Source organism: Esox lucius, chromosome 14 (genome assembly GCF_011004845.1).
Source record: "Esox lucius isolate fEsoLuc1 chromosome 14, fEsoLuc1.pri, whole genome shotgun sequence".
Classification (NCBI taxonomy): domain Eukaryota; kingdom Metazoa; phylum Chordata; class Actinopteri; order Esociformes; family Esocidae; genus Esox; species Esox lucius.
The window spans coordinates 981826-1002500 of record NC_047582.1 but is presented as its reverse complement, the minus strand read 5'-3'; the positions used below and the strand labels follow the sequence as shown (position 1 = coordinate 1002500).

The window sequence follows — 20675 nt, the reverse complement described above, 5'->3', positions numbered from 1 at the left end:
CCACAGTAATATTAACATATACTGTATGTTACCTATTTTTGTTTTTGCAGCATTTTTGCATTTAGGGTTAGGGTTAAGAGAGATCTCTTGGCATGATTATCTGAAAACAAATGTGGTTGACACTTCACGTGATGTCATAGCATGTTTGAAATCATATCAATATCCAGCTGGAATAATACTGTTGATGTTGTTTTAGTTCATTTTGTGAAATTAGAATTTGGAGAGGTCTCAAAGAGGCTCTGTTGGGATGTAAATGGAATATTGAATATGGATTGTCCTCATTTCCTGTATTTTTGGTCCATCTGCTAGGGCCTCTCTACGACCTACAACGAATTGTTTGAAATGATCATAAATCCCGAAAAAAATGACAATGTTTTAAAGCTGCATGCAACTAACAGAGGAGCATTTCATATGTTTTCTCAGAGTTAGGGCTAAGATTCAGGGGTCAGGATTGGTCAGGTTTTTGAGCTGCTATTGGAAAGAAGCAACAGTAAACAGGTAAGTGTTATGGAATGGAAGTCTGACACTTATTAAAAAATCTAAACACACAGGGATATAAGTATATGTAACATTATTTGCTCCAATTCTTACAATTGTAATTATTTTTTATTAACCCAGCCAATAATGTAATAGCAAGCCAGTAATGTAAGAACTTATTACATTATGGGCAAATAGTTATGTTATTGGTAAGTTATTACATTTGACTTATTACATTAAGAATGGAAACTTGATTCTGTTATTGGCAGTTATTACATTATTGGTTGCTACAGCTGTCAACTATGATAACCCCTTAAAATAAAGATTTTAGAGACTAGGGCAATGGTTTTCAAATCTCTCCTCAGGATCCACAGCAGGTTCTGGGTATTTTAACTACTTTTGAGCTAGCACACCTGATTCAACTTGTCTGCTAATGCTCAAGCCCTTTATTAGTCAACCTCCTGTGCTAGTTCAGAGCTACAGCTAAGATGTAGAATGTCTAAGGTTTCCTGACAAGTTTGGAAACCACTGCTCTAAGGACCAAATGTGCTCTCTGTCACACACAAGCTTTGTGGGGCGGTGGCCAAATCGCAATTGAAAGCAAAGCATTTTGCCCTTTCTACACAGCGATTACTTGATCTCCCCTAATGTTTTCATGAATATGAAATATTGTTTTGATGCATTTCAGATACTACAAACCAGAGTATTAAATCCTTCAAGTGTGTTGTTTAGGTGTATTTGTTGAACATAGGATCTGACCCTACCATGGAGATTTTCCAGCCTCTCCGCTATGGTTTAAGATTTTGTTGTTGTTGCTTGCTCTTCAAGGTTTTAGTGTCTGCATACTGATTGTTCTCTTCTCCGCAGCACTTAAAGCAGCAGCAGGAAGGTCTGAGTCAGCTGATCAGAGTAATCAAGGATGACGTGGAAGACCTCAAACTGATTGAACATGGCCTTCTGGACAGAATCTGTTGACCTATTTGTCTCCCAGGCCCCACAACATCCTGAATTGCTCCCAGCTGACAACCAGAAAATTGCTATTCCTTGGCTAGGCATTTATGTCTGTTTTATGGTTTGTCAGTGTACTACTCAAATTAGTGGTTTCACAGATGCTGATTAACCCATGTCCTGTATTAAAAAGCAAGCTCAATGGAGAATTACCATACATGCTTTTTGTTTGAGGTCTGTGTCTCTGAAATGCCTAAAACCTTTATTCATCTTAACTGGAACGTCCACCCTGGAAAAAGATCCAGGTACTAGTAGACTGGTTGGAAGGGGCTATAAAATATAACAGGTTTTAAAAAAGTTGTCTGATATACCTAAGTGCTATATTCAACACATTGTAAATAAATTATCATTGCTTCAGTATTATTTTATGATGGAATTACCAATTTTACACAAGCCCAACACTGTTTAATAAAAAGTGTAATTAAAAGCCTTTTAATCAGTAATGCTGTTTTTATTTCCTGACCAATTGCTGCTTAAGTGTAAGCTTAGCTTGTCTTCCTGTTTCTGCCTCTGACTGGACATGAACCAGGGTCCTTGACACCAGTGATGGCCATTCGAGGCTTCATTACTATTCCTCTAGCAGCAGGATAAAAGCCATCATTGAAATGTATGAGGCAATATAGTTAAAAATGTACATTAATATAGTTAATGTACATTTAACGGCCGTTCCAATGTTATTCTTGTCTATTCTTTTTCACAGACTAGATTAACTATATTGATTTATACATTTCAATTATGGCTTTTATTGTGATAAAGAAAATCTGAGGGCTGCCAGCATAATATTCTACTTCTAAAATAACGCCAATGAAGCCTCGGATGGCCATCACTACTTGACACCATCTGCTTAATGTCATACAATCCAGTTGTTCCACTGCAAATAATTTGATTCCCTGGCACCATTAGCAACACTTTCAGCTGTGGGTGGTTTCATCCATTTCAATCTCAGGCTGTTAGACAAGCATATACTCTATGCATACATGTAATTCCTCACCCTTTCCACAGCAAATCTTACACAGTCCATATCCTCTGATCTACCCTTTGGTTCTCGTTATATTGCTTGCATGATGACAAGGCAGTCAAATTTATTTATCAAGCCCTTTTTACATCAGCAATTGTACAAAGTACTTTTACAAAACACCCAGCCTGAAACCCCTAGGAGCAAGCAACAAGTGTTGAAGCATAGTGGCTAGGAAAAACTCCCTAAGAGGGGCTGAAATTTAGGAAGAAACCTAGAGAGGAACCAGGCTCGAAGGGGTGACCAGTCCTCTTCTGGCAGTGCAGGGTGAAAATGTTGTAATAATTAGTAAATGCATTTGGGCTGTGTCCAGAGTCTATAAAACCTAATCCAAGTCAGAAGCATGACCAGATGGACAAGGACAGGGACAACCATGTGGAGGGGGCTTGATCTGCAACACATCCAGGAGGACTTTGGACAGTGGCAGCAACAAGTCTTTAGAGCCTGTTACTTGGGAGGTGTGAGCCAAGACTTCATGTCCTATGTTTGGATGAAGCAGGAGACAAGAAAATTTAGAGTACCCTCCTTGGTAACACTTTACAATAAGGATACAGTAATAATGATTATTAAATGCACTAATTGACATGGATTCATGACTTATTAATGCATCTATAAAGCCTTGATTATATGTGCATGTGTTAATGAACATATTAACTAAGTATTAGTTAACTGTTGGGACACATATCAACAAACATTAACTAATACATGAAAACATAGTGTAAACTAATAGTTAATTAATGCATCTACAAATAATGAACTGTGTGTGGTTGTGTCAATAAACATGTTACCAAATGAATAGGTAACTAATAAAAGACATGTTAAAAAACTTCAATCAATACATTAATATATTGCAATCCAAATCTTAATTGATGCAAGTTATCATTGGTGTGCATGTGTTAACAAACATGAATATATCTAGCTAACTGTTGAATGGCCCAATAGCAAACATGAATTCATACATGAATTTAAATGATTTCATGATGACATAATGCAACTACAGATTTATGATTTGGTGTCCTTCATCATGGCGAAAACAATTAAATGTTTATTATTGAACATAATCAGTTCAAATGAAGTCATTTCTTAGAAGGCAACATATATAATAACCCTAATTCCTTTAACAAACAACACCTTTCCCCCAACTACTGTCATTTGTTGCTGAATACTGTCCAGTCATAGAAGCCAGGCTTTTGTCCTTCGTGAACATTACCTTACTTGTTACTCAGTGACCTGTTGCTTACTTACTTGCTTTTTCTTGTGTCCATCATGAACAATAATAGCTGTTGTCAATCCTGTGTATTATTTCTTCTTGATATGTCATGAAGTTCAAGAACTCATGTGTTACACTCCTAATGTATTGCTTAATTATCACATGTATGATTCTGCTGTTTCAAGAATATATTATATATATATTATAAAATAATAGAAGAAAAGAAATAATTGTGCCCTATTTTTATCAACTGCTTAAACTAAAATGTCAAATGAACTCAGCTTCTAAAGCTAATTGTTTATTTTGTTAGGTAACAGCTTCCTTTCTGTCTTCATGTTCTTGACAGCAGCCGAAATTTCAGCATCCTCATCTACAGCTTTCTTGCACCAATTCGCAAACACTGCAAGTTTGTCTTTGCCATGAGCTTCCAGGAGGGCGCTGTACTTGTTAGGTGCCGCAATGGCCAACTCTGCAATTGGTGCAGTAAGAACAATGGTGTTTCGGTCCACGCCATACTTTTTAAATGCACCTGACATGCTTTTACCCTTACAAAAAATGTTCAGAACATTTTTGTATCTTGCCACAATCTCTGCATGGCTGCCAACTGAAACAAGAGAGAGAGTTGTTAAAAAAAGTGTACGTTTTAAAATGTGTATGGCTTGCATATAACTTTTTTTTTACTTGAGATATACCCCTTTGTCGGCTTGAGCCAGCATCTTTTCCCTTCCTAGATTTCTTCTTTCTCTTCTTTTCTTTCCTCCCCTTCTTGGAATACTTTTTTTTTTTCTTTCTGTCTTCAGAGGAAGAATCAGAATTGGAGGATTCGGATGAATCTGACGAGTTGAGTTGTGTGCCTTCAGCTTCCACAATTCCACTTCAGCTTTTTATTTAGCCAATACTGCATGGAAGGTGGGTGCTGCTGCAGCCTGTGTACCTGCATATATATTTTATATAGTCAAATGTTGTGACCTCAACCAGGCTGTTTTTTAAACCATTGATGTTCCACTGAGAGGGTAATCGTCATGACATTGCCACAATGCAAAGTAAGAAGCTTATATACATATACAGTATCTCACAAAAGTGAGTACACCCCTCACATTTTTGCAAATATTTGATTATATCTTTTCATGTGACAAAATTAAAGAAATGACACTTTGCTACCATGTAAAGTAGTGAGTGTACAGCTTGTATAACATTGTAAATTTGTTGTCCCCTCAAAATAACTCAACATAAAGCCATTAAATTCTAAACCGCTAGCAACAAAAGTGAGTATACCCCTAAGTGAAAATGTCCAAATTGGGCCCAATTAGCCATTTTCCCTCCCTGGGGTCATGTGACTCATTAGTGTTACAAGGTCTCAGATGTGAATGAGGAGCAGGTGTGTTCAATTTGGTGTTATCGCCCTCACACTCCCGTGTCACTGGAAGTTCCACATGGCACCTCAATCCAAAAACCTAATTGTTGCTCTACATAAAGATGGCCTAGGTTATAAGAAGATTGCCAAGACCCTGAAACTGAGAAGCAGCACGGTGGCCAATACCGTGCAGCAGTTTAACAGGACAGGTTCCACTCAGAACAGGCCTCGCCATGGTCGACCAAAAAAGTTGAGTGCACGGCTCAGCGTCATATCCAGAGGTTGTCTTTGGGAAATAAACGCATAAGTGCTGCCAGCATTGCTGCAGAGGTTGAAGGGGTGGGGGATCAGCCTGTCAGTGCTCAGACCATACGCCGTACACTGCATCAAATTGGTCTGCATGGCTGTCTTCCCAGAAGGAAGCCTCTTCTAAAGATGATGCACAAGAAAGCCTGCAAACAGTTTGCTGAAGACAAACAGACTAAGGACATGGATTACTGGAACCATGTACTGTGGTCTGATGAGACCCAGATAAACTTATTTGGTTCAGATGGTGTCGAGCGTGTGTGGCAGCAACCAGGTGAGGAGTACAAAGACAAGTGTGTCTTGTCTACAGTCAAGCATGGTGGTGGGAGTGTCATGGTCTGGGGCTGCATGAGTGCTGCAGGCACCGGGGAGCTACAGTTCATTGAAGGAACCATGGATGCCAACATGTACTGTGACATACTGAAGCAGAGCATGATCTCCTCCCTTCTGAGAATGGGCTGCAGGGCATTATTCCAACATGATAATTACCCTAAACACACCTCCAAGATGACCACTGCCTTGCTAAAGAAGCTGAGGGTAAAGGTGATGGACTGGCCAAGTATGTCTCCAGACCTAAACCCTATTGAGCATCTGTGGGGCATCCTCAAACGGAAGGTGGAGGATCGCAAGGTCTCTAACATCCACCAGCTCTGTGATGTCATCATGGTGGAGGGGAAGAGGACTCCAGTGGCAACCTGTGAAGCTCTGGTGAACTCCATTACACAAGCTGTACACTCACTACTTTACATTGTGGCAAAGTGTCATTTCTTCAGTGTTGAAAAGATGTAATCATATGTTTACAAAAATGTGAGGGGTGTTCTCACTTTTGTGAGATACTATATATGTATATAGCATATATATCCGTGGTAGTTAATGGAACATTATCTTGACAGAATGGGATTTCATACAATTGTAATATATATGTATATCGCAATTGATGCTAAGACAACTTTGATCACAAACATTTTTAACAGAATTTTACGACCAACTGGAAAGCCTTGCAAACTTAAGCTGCAGGCAAGTTGATGCTACTGTCAGAATTACCTGCATTTTCGGCCAATTCCTCCAAACCTCACTTTTTCTGCCTTGTCTGCGGGCGATTGTGATTAAACTTATTGTCTTCCATGCTCAAGTTTGTTCCGTAGGTTCGTGTGTGCAACTCGTTGATACGTACGCAGATGCCGGCACAATGACAAAACGAGAGCGTTCGCGTAGTAGACCGCACTTTTTTGGAACATAGACGACACTTGTATGAGCGGGAGTTTGTCGGGAAGTGATGTAATTAATTTGAACGGTATAGTGCCGAGAAAGATCAGCTAGGTAAGAGATCGAAAAGTTTTTAATAAAAAAATGATATAACTAGTTATATTAATAATAAATAGTGAACAGTGGAGATGCTATTAGAGAAAAAAAATACTTTCTCTCGTTGGTGGAAAACCCAACAAAAAAAGGACCCTGAAGTTAGTCAAGTGGCTGCAAAAAAAACATCTGATCCAGGCCAAAATGAGGTGCAGAAGATGCCACCATAGAATGAAGCTAATACCAAATGCAAACAAAATAGACTACTGTGAATGGTAAGTAATATGTACTATGTGTTACATTATAATGGTAGGTAGTGTGTGTCAGTATAATTACAAATCTGGAGGTTAATGAACTAAATGTAAACAGTTCTATTACCACATGGGCAATCTATGAAGTGATTTGTTAATAAACATAATAACCATCCATCCATCATCTTCCGCTTATCCGGGGCCGGGTCGCGGGGGCAGCAGTCTAAGCAGGGATTCCCAGACTTCCCTCTCCCCAGACACTTCTTCTAGCTCTTCCGGGGGGACACCAAGGCATTCCCAGGCCAGCCGGGAGACATAGTCCCTCCAGCGTGTCCTAGGTCTTCCCCGGGGTCTCCTCCCGGTGGGACGGGACCAGAACACCTTCCCAGGAAGGCGTTCCGCAGGCATCCGAAACAGATGCCCAAGCCACCTCAGCTGACCCCTCCCGATGTGGAGGAGCAGCGGCTCTACTCGGAGCTCCTCCCGGGTGACCGAGCTTCTCACCCTATCTCTAAGGGATGGCCCAGCCACCCTGCGGAGAAAGCTCATTTCGGCCGCCTGTATCCGGGATCTTGTCCTTTCGGTCATGACCCAAAGCTCATGAACATAGGTGAGAGTAGGAACGTAGATTGACCGGTAAATCGAGAGCTTCGCCTTGCGGCTGAGCTCTTTCTTCACCACGACAGGCCGATACATCGACTACATAACTGCAGAAGCTGCACCGATCCGTCCGTCAATCTCCCTTTCCATCCTTCCCTCACTCGTGAACAAGACCCCTAGATACTTAAACTCCTCCACTTGAGGCAGGCACTCTCCACCAACCTGAAGTGGGCAAGCCACCCTTTTCCGACTGAGCACCATGGCCTTGGATTTGGAGGTACTGATCTTCATCCCCACCGCTTCACACTCGGCTGCAAACCGTCCCAGTGCATGATGAAGGTCCTGGTTAGAAGGGGCCAACACGACAACATCATCTGCAAAGAGCAGAGACGAAATTGTGTGGTCCCCAAACCAGACACCCTCCGGCCCCTGGCTGCGCCTAGAAATTCTGTCCATAAAAATTACGAACATGGGCAATCTATGAAGTGATTTATTGTAAGTGAAAATAACTGGGTCATGTATTTGTTAATAAACTCAAGAAACTCCTCGGTGGCAAGGCACCGGGGGTGGATGAGATCCGCCCTTAGTACCTCAAGTCTCTGGATGTTGTGGGGCTGTCTTGGTTGACACGCCTGTGCAACATCGCGTGGCGGTCGGGGACAGTGCCTCTGGGATGGCAGACCGGGGTGGTGGTCCCTCTTTTTAAGAAGGGGGACCGGAGGGTGTGTTCCAACTATAGGGGGATCACACTTCTCAGCTTCCCCGGGAAAGTCTATGCCAGGGTTCTGGAGAGGAGAATACGGCCGATAGTAGAACCTCGGATTCAGGAGGAACAGTGTGGTTTTCGTCCGGCCCGTGGAACACGGGACCAGCTGTATACCCTCTACGGGGTGTTGGAGGGTTCATGGGAGTTTGCCCAACCAATCCACATGTGTTTTGTGGATTTGGAGAAGGCATTCGACTGTGTCCCTCGCGGCATCCTGTGGAGAGTGCTTCGGGAATATGGGGTCCTGGGTCCTTTGCTAAGGGCTGTCAGGTCCCTGTACGACCGAAGCAGGAGCTTGGTCCGCATTGCCGGCAGTAAGTCAGACATGTTCCCAGTGCATGTTGGACTCCGGCAGGGCTGCCCTTTGTCACCGGTTCTGTTCGTATTTTTTATGGACAGAATTTCTAGGCGCAGCCAGGGGCCGGAGGGTGTCTGGTTTGGGGACCACACAATTTCGTCTCTGCTCTTTGCAGATGATGTTGTCGTGTTGGCCCCTTCTAACCAGGACCTTCATCATGCACTGGGACGGTTTGCAGCCGAGTGTGAAGCGGTGGGGATGAAGATCAGTACCTCCAAATCCAAGGCCATGGTGCTCAGTCGGAAAAGGGTGGCTTGCCCACTTCAGGTTGGTGGAGAGTGCCTGCCTCAAGTGGAGGAGTTTAAGTATCTAGGGGTCTTGTTCACGAGTGAGGGAAGGATGGAAAGGGAGATTGACGGACGGATCGGTGCAGCTTCTGCAGTTATGTAGTCGATGTATCGGCCTGTCGTGGTGAAGAAAGAGCTCAGCCGCAAGGCGAAGCTCTCGATTTACCGGTCAATCTACGTTCCTACTCTCACCTATGTTCATGAGCTTTGGGTCATGACCGAAAGGACAAGATCCCGGATACAGGCGGCCGAAATGAGCTTTCTCCGCAGGGTGGCTGGGCCATCCCTTAGAGATAGGGTGAGAAGCTCGGTCACCCGGGAGGAGCTCCGAGTAGAGCCGCTGCTCCTCCACATCGGGAGGGGTCAGCTGAGGTGGCTTGGGCATCTGTTTCGGATGCCTGCGGAACGCCTTCCTGGGAAGGTGTTCTGGTCCCGTCCCACCGGGAGGAGACCCCGGGGAAGACCTAGGACACGCTGGAGGGACTATGTCTCCCGGCTGGCCTGGGAATGCCTTGGTGTCCCCCCGGAAGAGCTAGAAGAAGTGTCTGGGGAGAGGGAAGTCTGGGAATCCCTGCTTAGACTGCTGCCCCCGCGACCCGGCCCCGGATAAGCGGAAGATGATGGATGGATGGTTATTATGTTTATTAACAAATCACTTCATAGATTGCCCATGTGGTAATAGAACTGTTTACATTTAGTTCATTAACCTCCAGATTTGTAATTATACTGACACACACTACCTACCATTATAATGTAACACATAGTACATATTACTTACCATTCACAGTAGTCTATTTTGTTTGCATTTGGTATTAGCTTCATTCTATGGTGGCATCTTCTGCACCTCATTTTGGCCTGGATCAGATGTTTTTTTTGCAGCCACTTGACTAACTTCAGGGTCCTTTTTTTGTTGGGTTTTCCACCAACGAGAGAAAGTATTTTTTTCTCTAATAGCATCTCCACTGTTCACTATTTATTATTAATATAACTAGTTATATCATTTTTTTATTAAAAACTTTTCGATCTCTTACCTAGCTGATCTTTCTCGGCACTATACCGTTCAAATTAATTACATCACTTCCCGACAAACTCCCGCTCATACAAGTGTCGTCTATGTTCCAAAAAAGTGCGGTCTACTACGCGAACGCTCTCGTTTTGTCATTGTGCCGGCATCTGCGTACGTATCAACGAGTTGCACACACGAACCTACGGAACAAACTTGAGCATGGAAGACAATAAGTTTAATCACAATCGCCCGCAGACAAGGCAGAAAAAGTGAGGTTTGGAGGAATTGGCCGAAAATGCAGGTAATTCTGACAGTAGCATCAACTTGCCTGCAGCTTAAGTTTGCAAGGCTTTCCAGTTGGTCGTAAAATTCTGTTAAAAATGTTTGTGATCAAAGTTGTCTTAGCATCAATTGCGATATACATATATATTACAATTGTATGAAATCCCATTCTGTCAAGATAATGTTCCATTAACTACCACGGATATATATGCTATATACATATATAGTATCTCACAAAAGTGAGAACACCCCTCACATTTTTGTAAACATATGATTACATCTTTTCAACACTGAAGAAATGACACTTTGCCACAATGTAAAGTAGTGAGTGTACAGCTTGTGTAATGGAGTTCACCAGAGCTTCACAGGTTGCCACTGGAGTCCTCTTCCCCTCCACCATGATGACATCACAGAGCTGGTGGATGTTAGAGACCTTGCGATCCTCCACCTTCCGTTTGAGGATGCCCCACAGATGCTCAATAGGGTTTAGGTCTGGAGACATACTTGGCCAGTCCATCACCTTTACCCTCAGCTTCTTTAGCAAGGCAGTGGTCATCTTGGAGGTGTGTTTAGGGTAATTATCATGTTGGAATAATGCCCTGCAGCCCATTCTCAGAAGGGAGGAGATCATGCTCTGCTTCAGTATGTCACAGTACATGTTGGCATCCATGGTTCCTTCAATGAACTGTAGCTCCCCGGTGCCTGCAGCACTCATGCAGCCCCAGACCATGACACTCCCACCACCATGCTTGACTGTAGACAAGACACACTTGTCTTTGTACTCCTCACCTGGTTGCTGCCACACACGCTCGACACCATCTGAACCAAATAAGTTTATCTGGGTCTCATCAGACCACAGTACATGGTTCCAGTAATCCATGTCCTTAGTCTGTTTGTCTTCAGCAAACTGTTTGCAGGCTTTCTTGTGCATCATCTTTAGAAGAGGCTTCCTTCTGGGAAGACAGCCATGCAGACCAATTTGATGCAGTGTACGGCGTATGGTCTGAGCACTGACAGGCTGATCCCCCACCCCTTCAACCTCTGCAGCAATGCTGGCAGCACTTATGCGTTTATTTCCCAAAGACAACCTCTGGATATGACGCTGAGCCGTGCACTCAACTTTTTTGGTCGACCATGGCGAGGCCTGTTCTGAGTGGAACCTGTCCTGTTAAACTGCTGCACGGTATTGGCCACCGTGCTGCTTCTCAGTTTCAGGGTCTTGGCAATCTTCTTATAACCTAGGCCATCTTTATGTAGAGCAACAATTAGGTTTTTGGATTGAGGTGCCATGTGGAACTTCCAGTGACACGGGAGTGTGAGGGCGATAACACCAAATTGAACACACCTGCTCCTCATTCACATCTGAGACCTTGTAACACTAATGAGTCACATGACCCCAGGGAGGGAAAATGGCTAATTGGGCCCAATTTGGACATTTTCACTTAGGGGTATACTCACTTTTGTTGCTAGCGGTTTAGAATTTAATGGCTTTATGTTGAGTTATTTTGAGGGGACAACAAATTTACAATGTTATACAAGCTGTACACTCACTACTTTACATGGTAGCAAAGTGTCATTTCTTTAATTTTGTCACATGAAAAGATATAATCAAATATTTGCAAAAATGTGAGGGGTGTACTCACTTTTGTGAGATACTGTATATGTATATAAGCTTCTTACTTTGCATTGTGGCAATGTCATGACGATTACCCTCTCAGTGGAACATCAATGGTTTAAAAAACAGCCTGGTTGAGGTCACAACATTTGACTATATAAAATATATATGCAGGTACACAGGCTGCAGCAGCACCCACCTTCCATGCAGTATTGGCTAAATCAAAAGCTGAAGTGGAATTGTGGAAGCTGAAGGCACACAACTCAACTCGTCAGATTCATCCGAATCCTCCAATTCTGATTCTTCCTCTGAAGACAGAAAGAAAAAAAAAAAGTATTCCAAGAAGGGGAGGAAAGAAAAGAAGAGAAAGAAGAAATCTAGGAAGGGAAAAGATGCTGGCTCAAGCCGACAAAGGGGTATATCTCAAGTAAAAAAAAAGTTATATGCAAGCCATACACATTTTAAAACGTACACTTTTTTTAACAACTCTCTCTCTTGTTTCAGTTGGCAGCCATGCAGAGATTGTGGCAAGATACAAAAATGTTCTGAACATTTTTTGTAAGGGTAAAAGCATGTCAGGTGCATTTAAAAAGTATGGCGTGGACCGAAACACCATTGTTCTTACTGCACCAATTGCAGAGTTGGCCATTGCGGCACCTAACAAGTACAGCGCCCTCCTGGAAGCTCATGGCAAAGACAAACTTGCAGTGTTTGCGAATTGGTGCAAGAAAGCTGTAGATGAGGATGCTGAAATTTCGGCTGCTGTCAAGAACATGAAGACAGAAAGGAAGCTGTTACCTAACAAAATAAACAATTAGCTTTAGAAGCTGAGTTCATTTGACATTTTAGTTTAAGCAGTTGATAAAAATAGGGCACAATTATTTCTTTTCTTCTATTATTTTATAATATATATATAATATATTCTTGAAACAGCAGAATCATACATGTGATAATTAAGCAATACATTAGGAGTGTAACACATGAGTTCTTGAACTTCATGACATATCAAGAAGAAATAATACACAGGATTGACAACAGCTATTATTGTTCATGATGGACACAAGAAAAAGCAAGTAAGTAAGCAACAGGTCACTGAGTAACAAGTAAGGTAATGTTCACGAAGGACAAAAGCCTGGCTTCTATGACTGGACAGTATTCAGCAACAAATGACAGTAGTTGGGGGAAAGGTGTTGTTTGTTAAAGGAATTAGGGTTATTATATATGTTGCCTTCTAAGAAATGACTTCATTTGAACTGATTATGTTCAATAATAAACATTTAATTGTTTTCGCCATGATGAAGGACACCAAATCATAAATCTGTAGTTGCATTATGTCATCATGAAATCATTTAAATTCATGTATGAATTCATGTTTGCTATTGGGCCATTCAACAGTTAGCTAGATATATTCATGTTTGTTAACACATGCACACCAATGATAACTTGCATCAATTAAGATTTGGATTGCAATATATTAATGTATTGATTGAAGTTTTTTAACATGTCTTTTACCTATTCATTTGGTAACATGTTTATTGACACAACCACACACAGTTCATTATTCGCAGATGCATTAATTAACTATTAGTTTACACTATGTTTTCATGTATTAGTTAATGTTTGTTGATATGTGTTCCAACAGTTAACTAATACTTAGTTAATATGTTTATTAACACATGCACACGTAATCAAGGCTTTATAGATGCATTAACAGGTCATGAATCCATGTCAATTAATGCATTTAATAATCATTATTACTGTATCCTTATTGTAAAGTGTTACCCATTCCTTAGATTTACAAGGATTTACAGTGGAGAAGGAGAACTGACGCTACTCCCCCCGGTACATTAATATAGCAGCGTAAAACCTTGGGGCTGAGACGGGGATCCAGTGACACTGTGGCCCTATCCGGGGAAGGGCCGAGTATTGCCAGCAGGGTACACCCCAATTGCACAATGGGCGCAACGGAGAAACAATAGGCCAGTGACTCTGCCCCCGAATGGCATTGGAGAGGGTATCCCAGTGGCGATGAGAGCTGGCAAGACAGCAAGGGTGTATTGGACAGTATCAAGCCTTTCCGTACACTTTCACACCCCTGGGCCAGACTGCCCTTAATCATAGACCATGCTGCAGAGATGAGTCTTTAGTAGACACTTCGAAGTTTGCAATGAGTCTGCATTTCTAACCGTAATTGGCAGATCGTTCCACAGTAGTGGAGCTCTATGAGAAAAGTTTGTTTAGAAATTCTAGGTACAATTAGAAGGCCTGCATCTTGCGATCTTAGGTTACGTGTAGGTATGTATGGCTGGACCATTTCAGCAAGGTAAGTAGGAGCAAGTCCATGTATTGCTTTATAGGTTAACAATAAAACCTTAAAATCAGCCCTAGCCCCAGTCAGCCAGTGTAAAGAGGCTAGTACTGGAGTAATGTGTTATTTTTTTCTAGCAATAGCTTGACAGTTCTGTATATAAAAGCAATATTCCCTTTAATCATAAAATCATTAAAATCACCAACTGTGTTGTTGTCTGTTCGGAGAGACTGGAAATGAGTACATTGACTTGAGCGAGTAGACTTGTTATTATAGAATACTTCCCCCAGAACTGCATTTTGTCCTGCTAGATTTCATGTAACACCTGCGCAGAGGGCTGTTTTTTATCGAAGTGGTGTCAATGAACGTCATCTTCATGCTGCAGTAGGTCTCCTCCCACAAGCCGGAAGGCTTCCATGAACTCGTTGATGTCAATGCTGCCATCTTTGTTGAAGTCGATAGAGACAGCTAGGTCGCTGATGGCTTTGTCACTGATATCTGTCTGCAGATGGGTGCTCAGTAGCTTCCACGTCTGACGGAACTCTTCAAGTGAGATCAGACCTGAGAGAATATGAAATTGAATGGAATAGTGCTTTGTCTTTTTATCTTGTAAAGGAAGCTTTGTTTGTGTCTGAATTGTCCCTCTGGAGATCAAAGAAGGTGAATTGATCCCTTTATTTTCAATGGAACAACTTATTCAGAGCTCATTACTAATTAGCTCTGTGTGATGTGACAGAGAAAAGCCTGAGAAGCTTGAGAAAGGTCATGTGTGTATAGCGCGATAAGCCAGGTATCTGGGCCAAGTTGATTACTTACCAGAGTTGTCGGTGTCTATGATCCTAAAAATGGTCTCTAGGTTGGAGTGGTTCTTATACATTGTCTCAAGCAGATTGGCATTCGAGAGCTGGTAGATAAAAATAGCCACCATTTTGTTAGTTGCTTATTTGTCTGTGCGTTTAGAAATGAGTGTTGACTTGTGTCAATGTCACCTCTGTTTTGTGCTCGGTAATGGACAGTTCTCTGAACCAGAGCTGATAGTCCAACATTCCATCAACTGTCTCCCCCACCAACTGAGACCGTAGCATCCTCCATGGTAGACCCAGCTTCAACACAGCCTCCATTGCACTGGCCCAGTTGCCCAGAGAAATCCGTCCTGAGAGAGAGAACAGCAGACAGTCATTAAAGAGAAACCACACAATAACACGATTTGATGTTTACATACTGTCCATTGGGAAACCAGTGAAAGGTATTTTATGAAGCCCTTTTTACATAAAGAAATAATTTAAAGATATTAAATCACAGCGGCTAGAATTTTTACAATCCTTACTGATAGAACCTTAAGCACAGAAGGAGAAGAGTGATTACTGGTAGTTGTGATATGAGCAAAACACTGTTGGGTTATGTACCTTTATGCTCCGGGTCGTACACCTGAAAGGCACTCACAAGTTCTGACTTGTGTGCAAATAGCTTCTCCCTCAAAGCCTTGAGAGCTGAACGTTCAGTCTGTCCAACACTGCAAACACAATCTTCACTGTATCAACCACAGACACACACAGTTGTAACACACCCAGCATTCTCAACATTCCCCAGATCACAAACGAATCATATGCCATGGCAAAAACTACTAAATGTTTTTTTTCCAGGCACCTAGCAAAATTGTACAACATACTGAATATAATGGGAATTCACGGCCAAGTTTCTAGGCAAATGTGTAAGGTAAACACTGTCAGGCAGATCACATACAATGGGTAGAACAAGTATTTGATACACTGCCGATTTTGCAGGTTTTCCTACTTACAAAGCATGTAGAGGTCTGTACTTTTTATCAACGTAATCTAATACAAAAATCCAGAAATTGTATGATTTTTAAGTAATTAATTTGCATTTTATTGCATGACATAAGTATTTGATCACCTACCAGTAAGAATTCCGGCTCTCACAGACCTGTTAGTTTTTCTTTAAGAAGCCCTCCTGTTCTCCACTCATTACCTGTATTAACTGCACCTGTTTGAACTTGTTACCTGTATAAGACACCTGTCCACACACTCAATCAAACAGACTCCAACCTCTCCACAATGGCCAAGACCAGAGAGCTGTGTAAGGACATCAGGGATAAAATTGTAGACTTGCACAAGGCTGGGATAATAGGCAAGCAGCTTGGTGAGGAGGCGACAACTGTTGGCGCAATTATTAGAAAATGGAAGAAGTTCAAGATGACGGTCAATTTCCCTCGGTCTGGGGCTCCATGCAAGATCTCACCTCGTGGGGCAATGACCATCTGGATGATCCAGACAAGGAATGGGAGAAGGTCATGTGGTCTGATAAGACAAAAATAGAGCTTTTTGGTCTAAACTCCACTCGCCTTGTTTGGAGGAAGAAGAAGGATGAGTACAACTCCAAGAACACCATCTCAACCGTGAAGCATGGAGGTGGAAACATCATTCTTTGGGGATGCTTTTCTGCATAGGGGACAGGATGACTGCAACGTATAGAGGGGAGGATGGATGGGGCCAGGTGTCGCGATCTTGGTCAACAACCTCCTTCCCTCAGTAAGAGCATTGAAGATGGGTCATGGCTGGGTTTTCCAGCATGACAACGACCCGAAACACACAGCCAGGGAAACAAAAAAGTGGCTCTGTAAGAAGCATCTCAAGGTCCTGGAGTGGCCTAGCCAGTCTCCAGACCTGAACCCAATTGAAAATCTTTGGAGGGAAAGTCTGTATTGACCAGCGACAGCCCCGAAACCTGAAGGATCTGGAGAAGGTCTGTATGGAGAAATGGGCCATAATCCCTGCTGCAGTGTGTGCAAACCAGGTCAAGAACTACAGGAAATGTATGATCTCTGTAATTGCAAACAAAGTTCTGCTTTTCTGATGTATCAAATACTTATGTCGTGCAATAAAATGCTAATTCATTACTTAAAAATCGTACAATGTGATGTTCTGGATTATTTATTTTTTATTCTGTCACTCACAGTTGAAGAGTACCTATGATAGAAATTACAGATTTCTACATGCTTTGTAAGTGGGAAAACCTGCAAAATCAGCAGTGTATCAAATACTTGTTCTCCCCACTGTACATCTGACGTTATCTTTGTCTGCTTCACTACTCTAAGTAGTTCTAGATAAAAGCATCTGCTAAATTACTCACACTACTGTTCAAAAGTTTGGGGACACTTAGAAATGTCCTTGTTTTAGACAGAAAAGCAATTTTTTTGTCCATTAAAATAACATCAAACAGTGTAGACATTGTTAATGTTGTAAATGACAATTGGAGCTGGAAACAGCTGATTTTCAAAACCTTTTTGCAATTATGCTGAAAACATAAGCATTAGTGTTTGGGGGTTCGATTTCAGGCTGAAAATAACCAGAAACAAAGAACTTCTGAAACACATCAGTCTATTCTTGTTCTTAGAAATGAAGGCTGTTCCATGCGAGAAATTGCCAAGAAACTGAAGCTTTTGTACGCTTTCTACTATTCCCTTCACAGAACAGCGCAAACTGGCTCTAACCACAATAAAAAGAGGAGTGGGAAGACCCAGTGCACAACTGAGCTAGAGGACAAATACTTTAGTGTCTAGTTTGAGAAACAGATGCCTCACAGGTCCTCAACTGGCAGCTTCAAAAAAATGTACCTAGTACCTGCAAAACATCCGTCTCAATGTCAACAGTGAAGAGGCATCCGTGATGCGCTGTTCTTTCGAAAACAAAGAAATCGACAAGGAAGTGACCCGAAACTTTTGGACAGTAGTGTAAATGTAAAACAGGCACACAGGCAACCCAGTTCTTTGTGGGTAATTATTGGGTAATATACATTTATTTTAGATGATGTGTCTGCCTGTATAAACAGCAAATGTTACCAACATTGATGATAACCATATCTCTTTCTAAGGCTTGTGTGACCTCGGTTACCTTTGTCTCAATGTGAGCTCCCTGGTAGACCTGTTAGCCTGGTACTGGATAAAGTGAGGTACCAGGTCAGGGCCCATCCTGATGTATGCTCCTCTGTTGCTGCCCACCTCATAGTAGTTAGATGCAGAAAATATGGTCAGGACCTACAGAAAAAGTAAAAAAACAAATGTTTTTATTTGTTCAAATAATTGAATTGTGTCCACTCTATATCTGTAGCCGTTCTCACCTTGCGATTGTGGCAGAACTCATAGCCCTCCTGCTTGCACTCATGAGACCGTATCAGCAGTGTGAGGTTGTGACGTCGCAGGACCTCCTCTGTCACATTAGGACCCCAGTAACAGCCTCCACCTCGCACGTCGTTGGGGATGCAGCCGTCCTGAGGCATGGGGTCGCTCCACAGCAAGTCCACAATCTATAGACCAGACAGACAACGCCAGGGGTGTGATTAATAAATACCATCATTAAGGGGCTTTTCGCTGCAGGCCCTTTCCTGGTTCTGTAAACTGCAAGAATGTCATTCATATCAGCTTGTCTAGTTTTCAGCAGTCTTTCAGTCAGATCGCATCATTCATTTTTATGTATTTTAATTATGTATTGTCTTTAAGGGTTCTGTTTTCTGAGACGTTTTCTGATTGTTCAGCTTTTTTTTCAAGAGACCAGTTCCGACCAAGTTTACAGCAGGGAGGGAATAGAGAGTATCTGAATAGTCCTCAGGTGTCTGATCTCAGTTACCTGTTTCCACTCATCCTCATTTGAATCCAAAAGCTCTCCTCCAGAGTCGGGGTCAGAGTCCAGATCAGAGTTCATTGTGGAATTATGCAGGTCTCTGTAAGACTGGCTGAGTCCGGCCTGCCTGCGTCTCTTCTTCAGCTCCTCTTCCACAGAGTAAGTCACTCTAGTGGTCTGGACCTGCAGGGAGCGTCGTGGTGCCTCATGCCTTGTCACGGTATAGGTGGTGTGGGTCAGGGAGCGAACCCGGCGCCTGCTGCTGCCCACAAACTCATAGGTTGGGTCATTATCTTCTAAATCAGATCCAATCAAACCTGACCTCATCTGCTTCTTGCTCTTGGGAGGCCGGAGAGCTGAAACATACTATAGACGGAATTATTGTCACAATTACTTCTACAAGGAGCATTGCTATACTTTGTACACACAATATCAGCCAATAGCCCTGTTTAGAATCGGTTCTGATCTTGTCCAGATTCTGATTTGTCCCACATTATTATTGATAGACACATTGTTGATCTGATGTGATTGCGAAGCATAAACAGTAAAGGTCAGGTCAAAATTAGGACAAAGGACACACTAACAACACTTTGATATATAGCAAAGTGATCTGGGCAGGGAATTTAACCTGAACATACATATACTGTATGTTTAGGAACTCACTATATTTAGGTTTCCATTGCACCTTTATGCTGGAATAAACAGAGGCTAAATATGTGTAGATAGATTCTCAGCTTCATTTGACTAATGTGGGTATGTTAATCAGCAGGGTTCTGTGAGAAAATACTTTGTAACAGATAAAAAAAAATGTAAACAAAGGGTTAGTTACTTTGTGTCTGTCCACCCTGGATAGGAGGTGAAGGTCTGTTGTGTCTGAGATACCCCCGTGCAGGACCAACACCTTGTGGTCAATTACTGTTGCCAGGGGTAACCAGCTGAATATTTTCTGGAGAAGCTTTAAAATCTTCTTGCCGTGGAGCTAAGAACGAACCAAGCCAATGTTAATTTGTTAATATTTAGTTTTACTCATATATAAATCTAAGCTTCAAAATGTCACTATCATTGAGTATGTTAGAAACAATAAGACCTGTGGAATAACTTGTGCAGTATTTTTTTTTTTTTACTTTTCCCATTTTTACTGTTCACATGACAAATATAAATAATATTCAAGAAATGTGTGGATGTGATGAATCAACAGTTAATCTATTGGCTAACAAACAGGTTAAAATTTTAACAAACATGTCTTTCTGGCTCTTACTCTATGTCTTCTTTCATATTTAAATAGAGAAGTACTGTAGTGAGCTAGATGGAAAGAAATAGGAAGTATCAGAGTTGGAGAAATATGGGTGACCCATATATTATACAATCAAGTAGCATCCATGATGAAGACAAGCTCAAAAGACTGTACAGTTATACATATGCAGATAAATAATGCACACACATTCTGTTTTTATCACATTTTATACCAGTGTAGATGCATAAAAACTCCCCTTTGTATGTATGGCCAAAGGGTCGTAATGTTCATATCTTTAAGGGTGGTCTAGTTTCTTAGATCATGTAACCAGTAACCAAAAGGTTGCTATAACAAATCCTGAACAGAAAAAACAAATCAGTTGTACTTTTCCTGAGCAAGACAGTTAACACAATACTAGCACCCACTGTGTTAAAACAAACACACAAGGTAACCCTTGTGTTCAATGCTTGTTTGTGTGAGAGTTAGGAAACAAATTTGAAGGTATTTAATTAGTTAAACCTGATTGGCTGATCTGCCAACTTCTCAACAGTCTTCAAATCAGCCTTGTGAAATATGCAGTTGGCTATACACAGCATTTACACTCCAACACCTACAAAACCAACACCTACAGCTCCGGAAAAAATTAAGAGAACACCTTTCCA

The 20675-nt window shown here is 41.8% G+C and overlaps 2 protein-coding genes across 7 annotated transcripts in view; one reads left to right on the top strand and one right to left on the bottom strand.

Moving 5' to 3' along the window:
* nup54 (nucleoporin 54) overlaps window positions 1-1928 on the top strand; it is a 34052-nt gene extending 32124 nt beyond the window's left edge. For 3 of the 4 annotated variants that reach the window (XM_013133071.4, XM_013133069.4, XM_010868448.5), the window contains one exon: window positions 1345-1928. In XM_013133071.4, coding sequence (XP_012988525.3) covers window positions 1345-1452 — 108 coding nt within the window. In that variant the 3' untranslated portion in view covers window positions 1453-1928. Of the gene's footprint in view, window positions 1-423; window positions 499-1344 lie in introns of all 4 variants that reach the window. The other variant, XR_003782858.2, reaches the window with a different exon arrangement.
* A 12248-nt stretch (window positions 1929-14176) lies between these two features.
* Window positions 14177-20675, bottom strand: part of LOC105009331 (serine/threonine-protein phosphatase with EF-hands 2) — a 46966-nt gene continuing 40467 nt past the window's right edge. For all 3 annotated transcript variants that reach the window (XM_020045261.3, XM_034296920.1, XM_034296919.1), the window contains 8 exons: window positions 19609-19758; window positions 18786-19145; window positions 18280-18465; window positions 18054-18196; window positions 15549-15655; window positions 15132-15295; window positions 14959-15046; window positions 14177-14703 (listed from right to left, as the gene is read on the bottom strand). In XM_020045261.3, the coding sequence (XP_019900820.1) occupies window positions 14501-14703; window positions 14959-15046; window positions 15132-15295; window positions 15549-15655; window positions 18054-18196; window positions 18280-18465; window positions 18786-19145; window positions 19609-19758 (1401 nt within the window). In that variant the 3' untranslated portion in view covers window positions 14177-14500. The remainder of the gene's footprint in view (window positions 14704-14958; window positions 15047-15131; window positions 15296-15548; window positions 15656-18053; window positions 18197-18279; window positions 18466-18785; window positions 19146-19608; window positions 19759-20675) is intronic.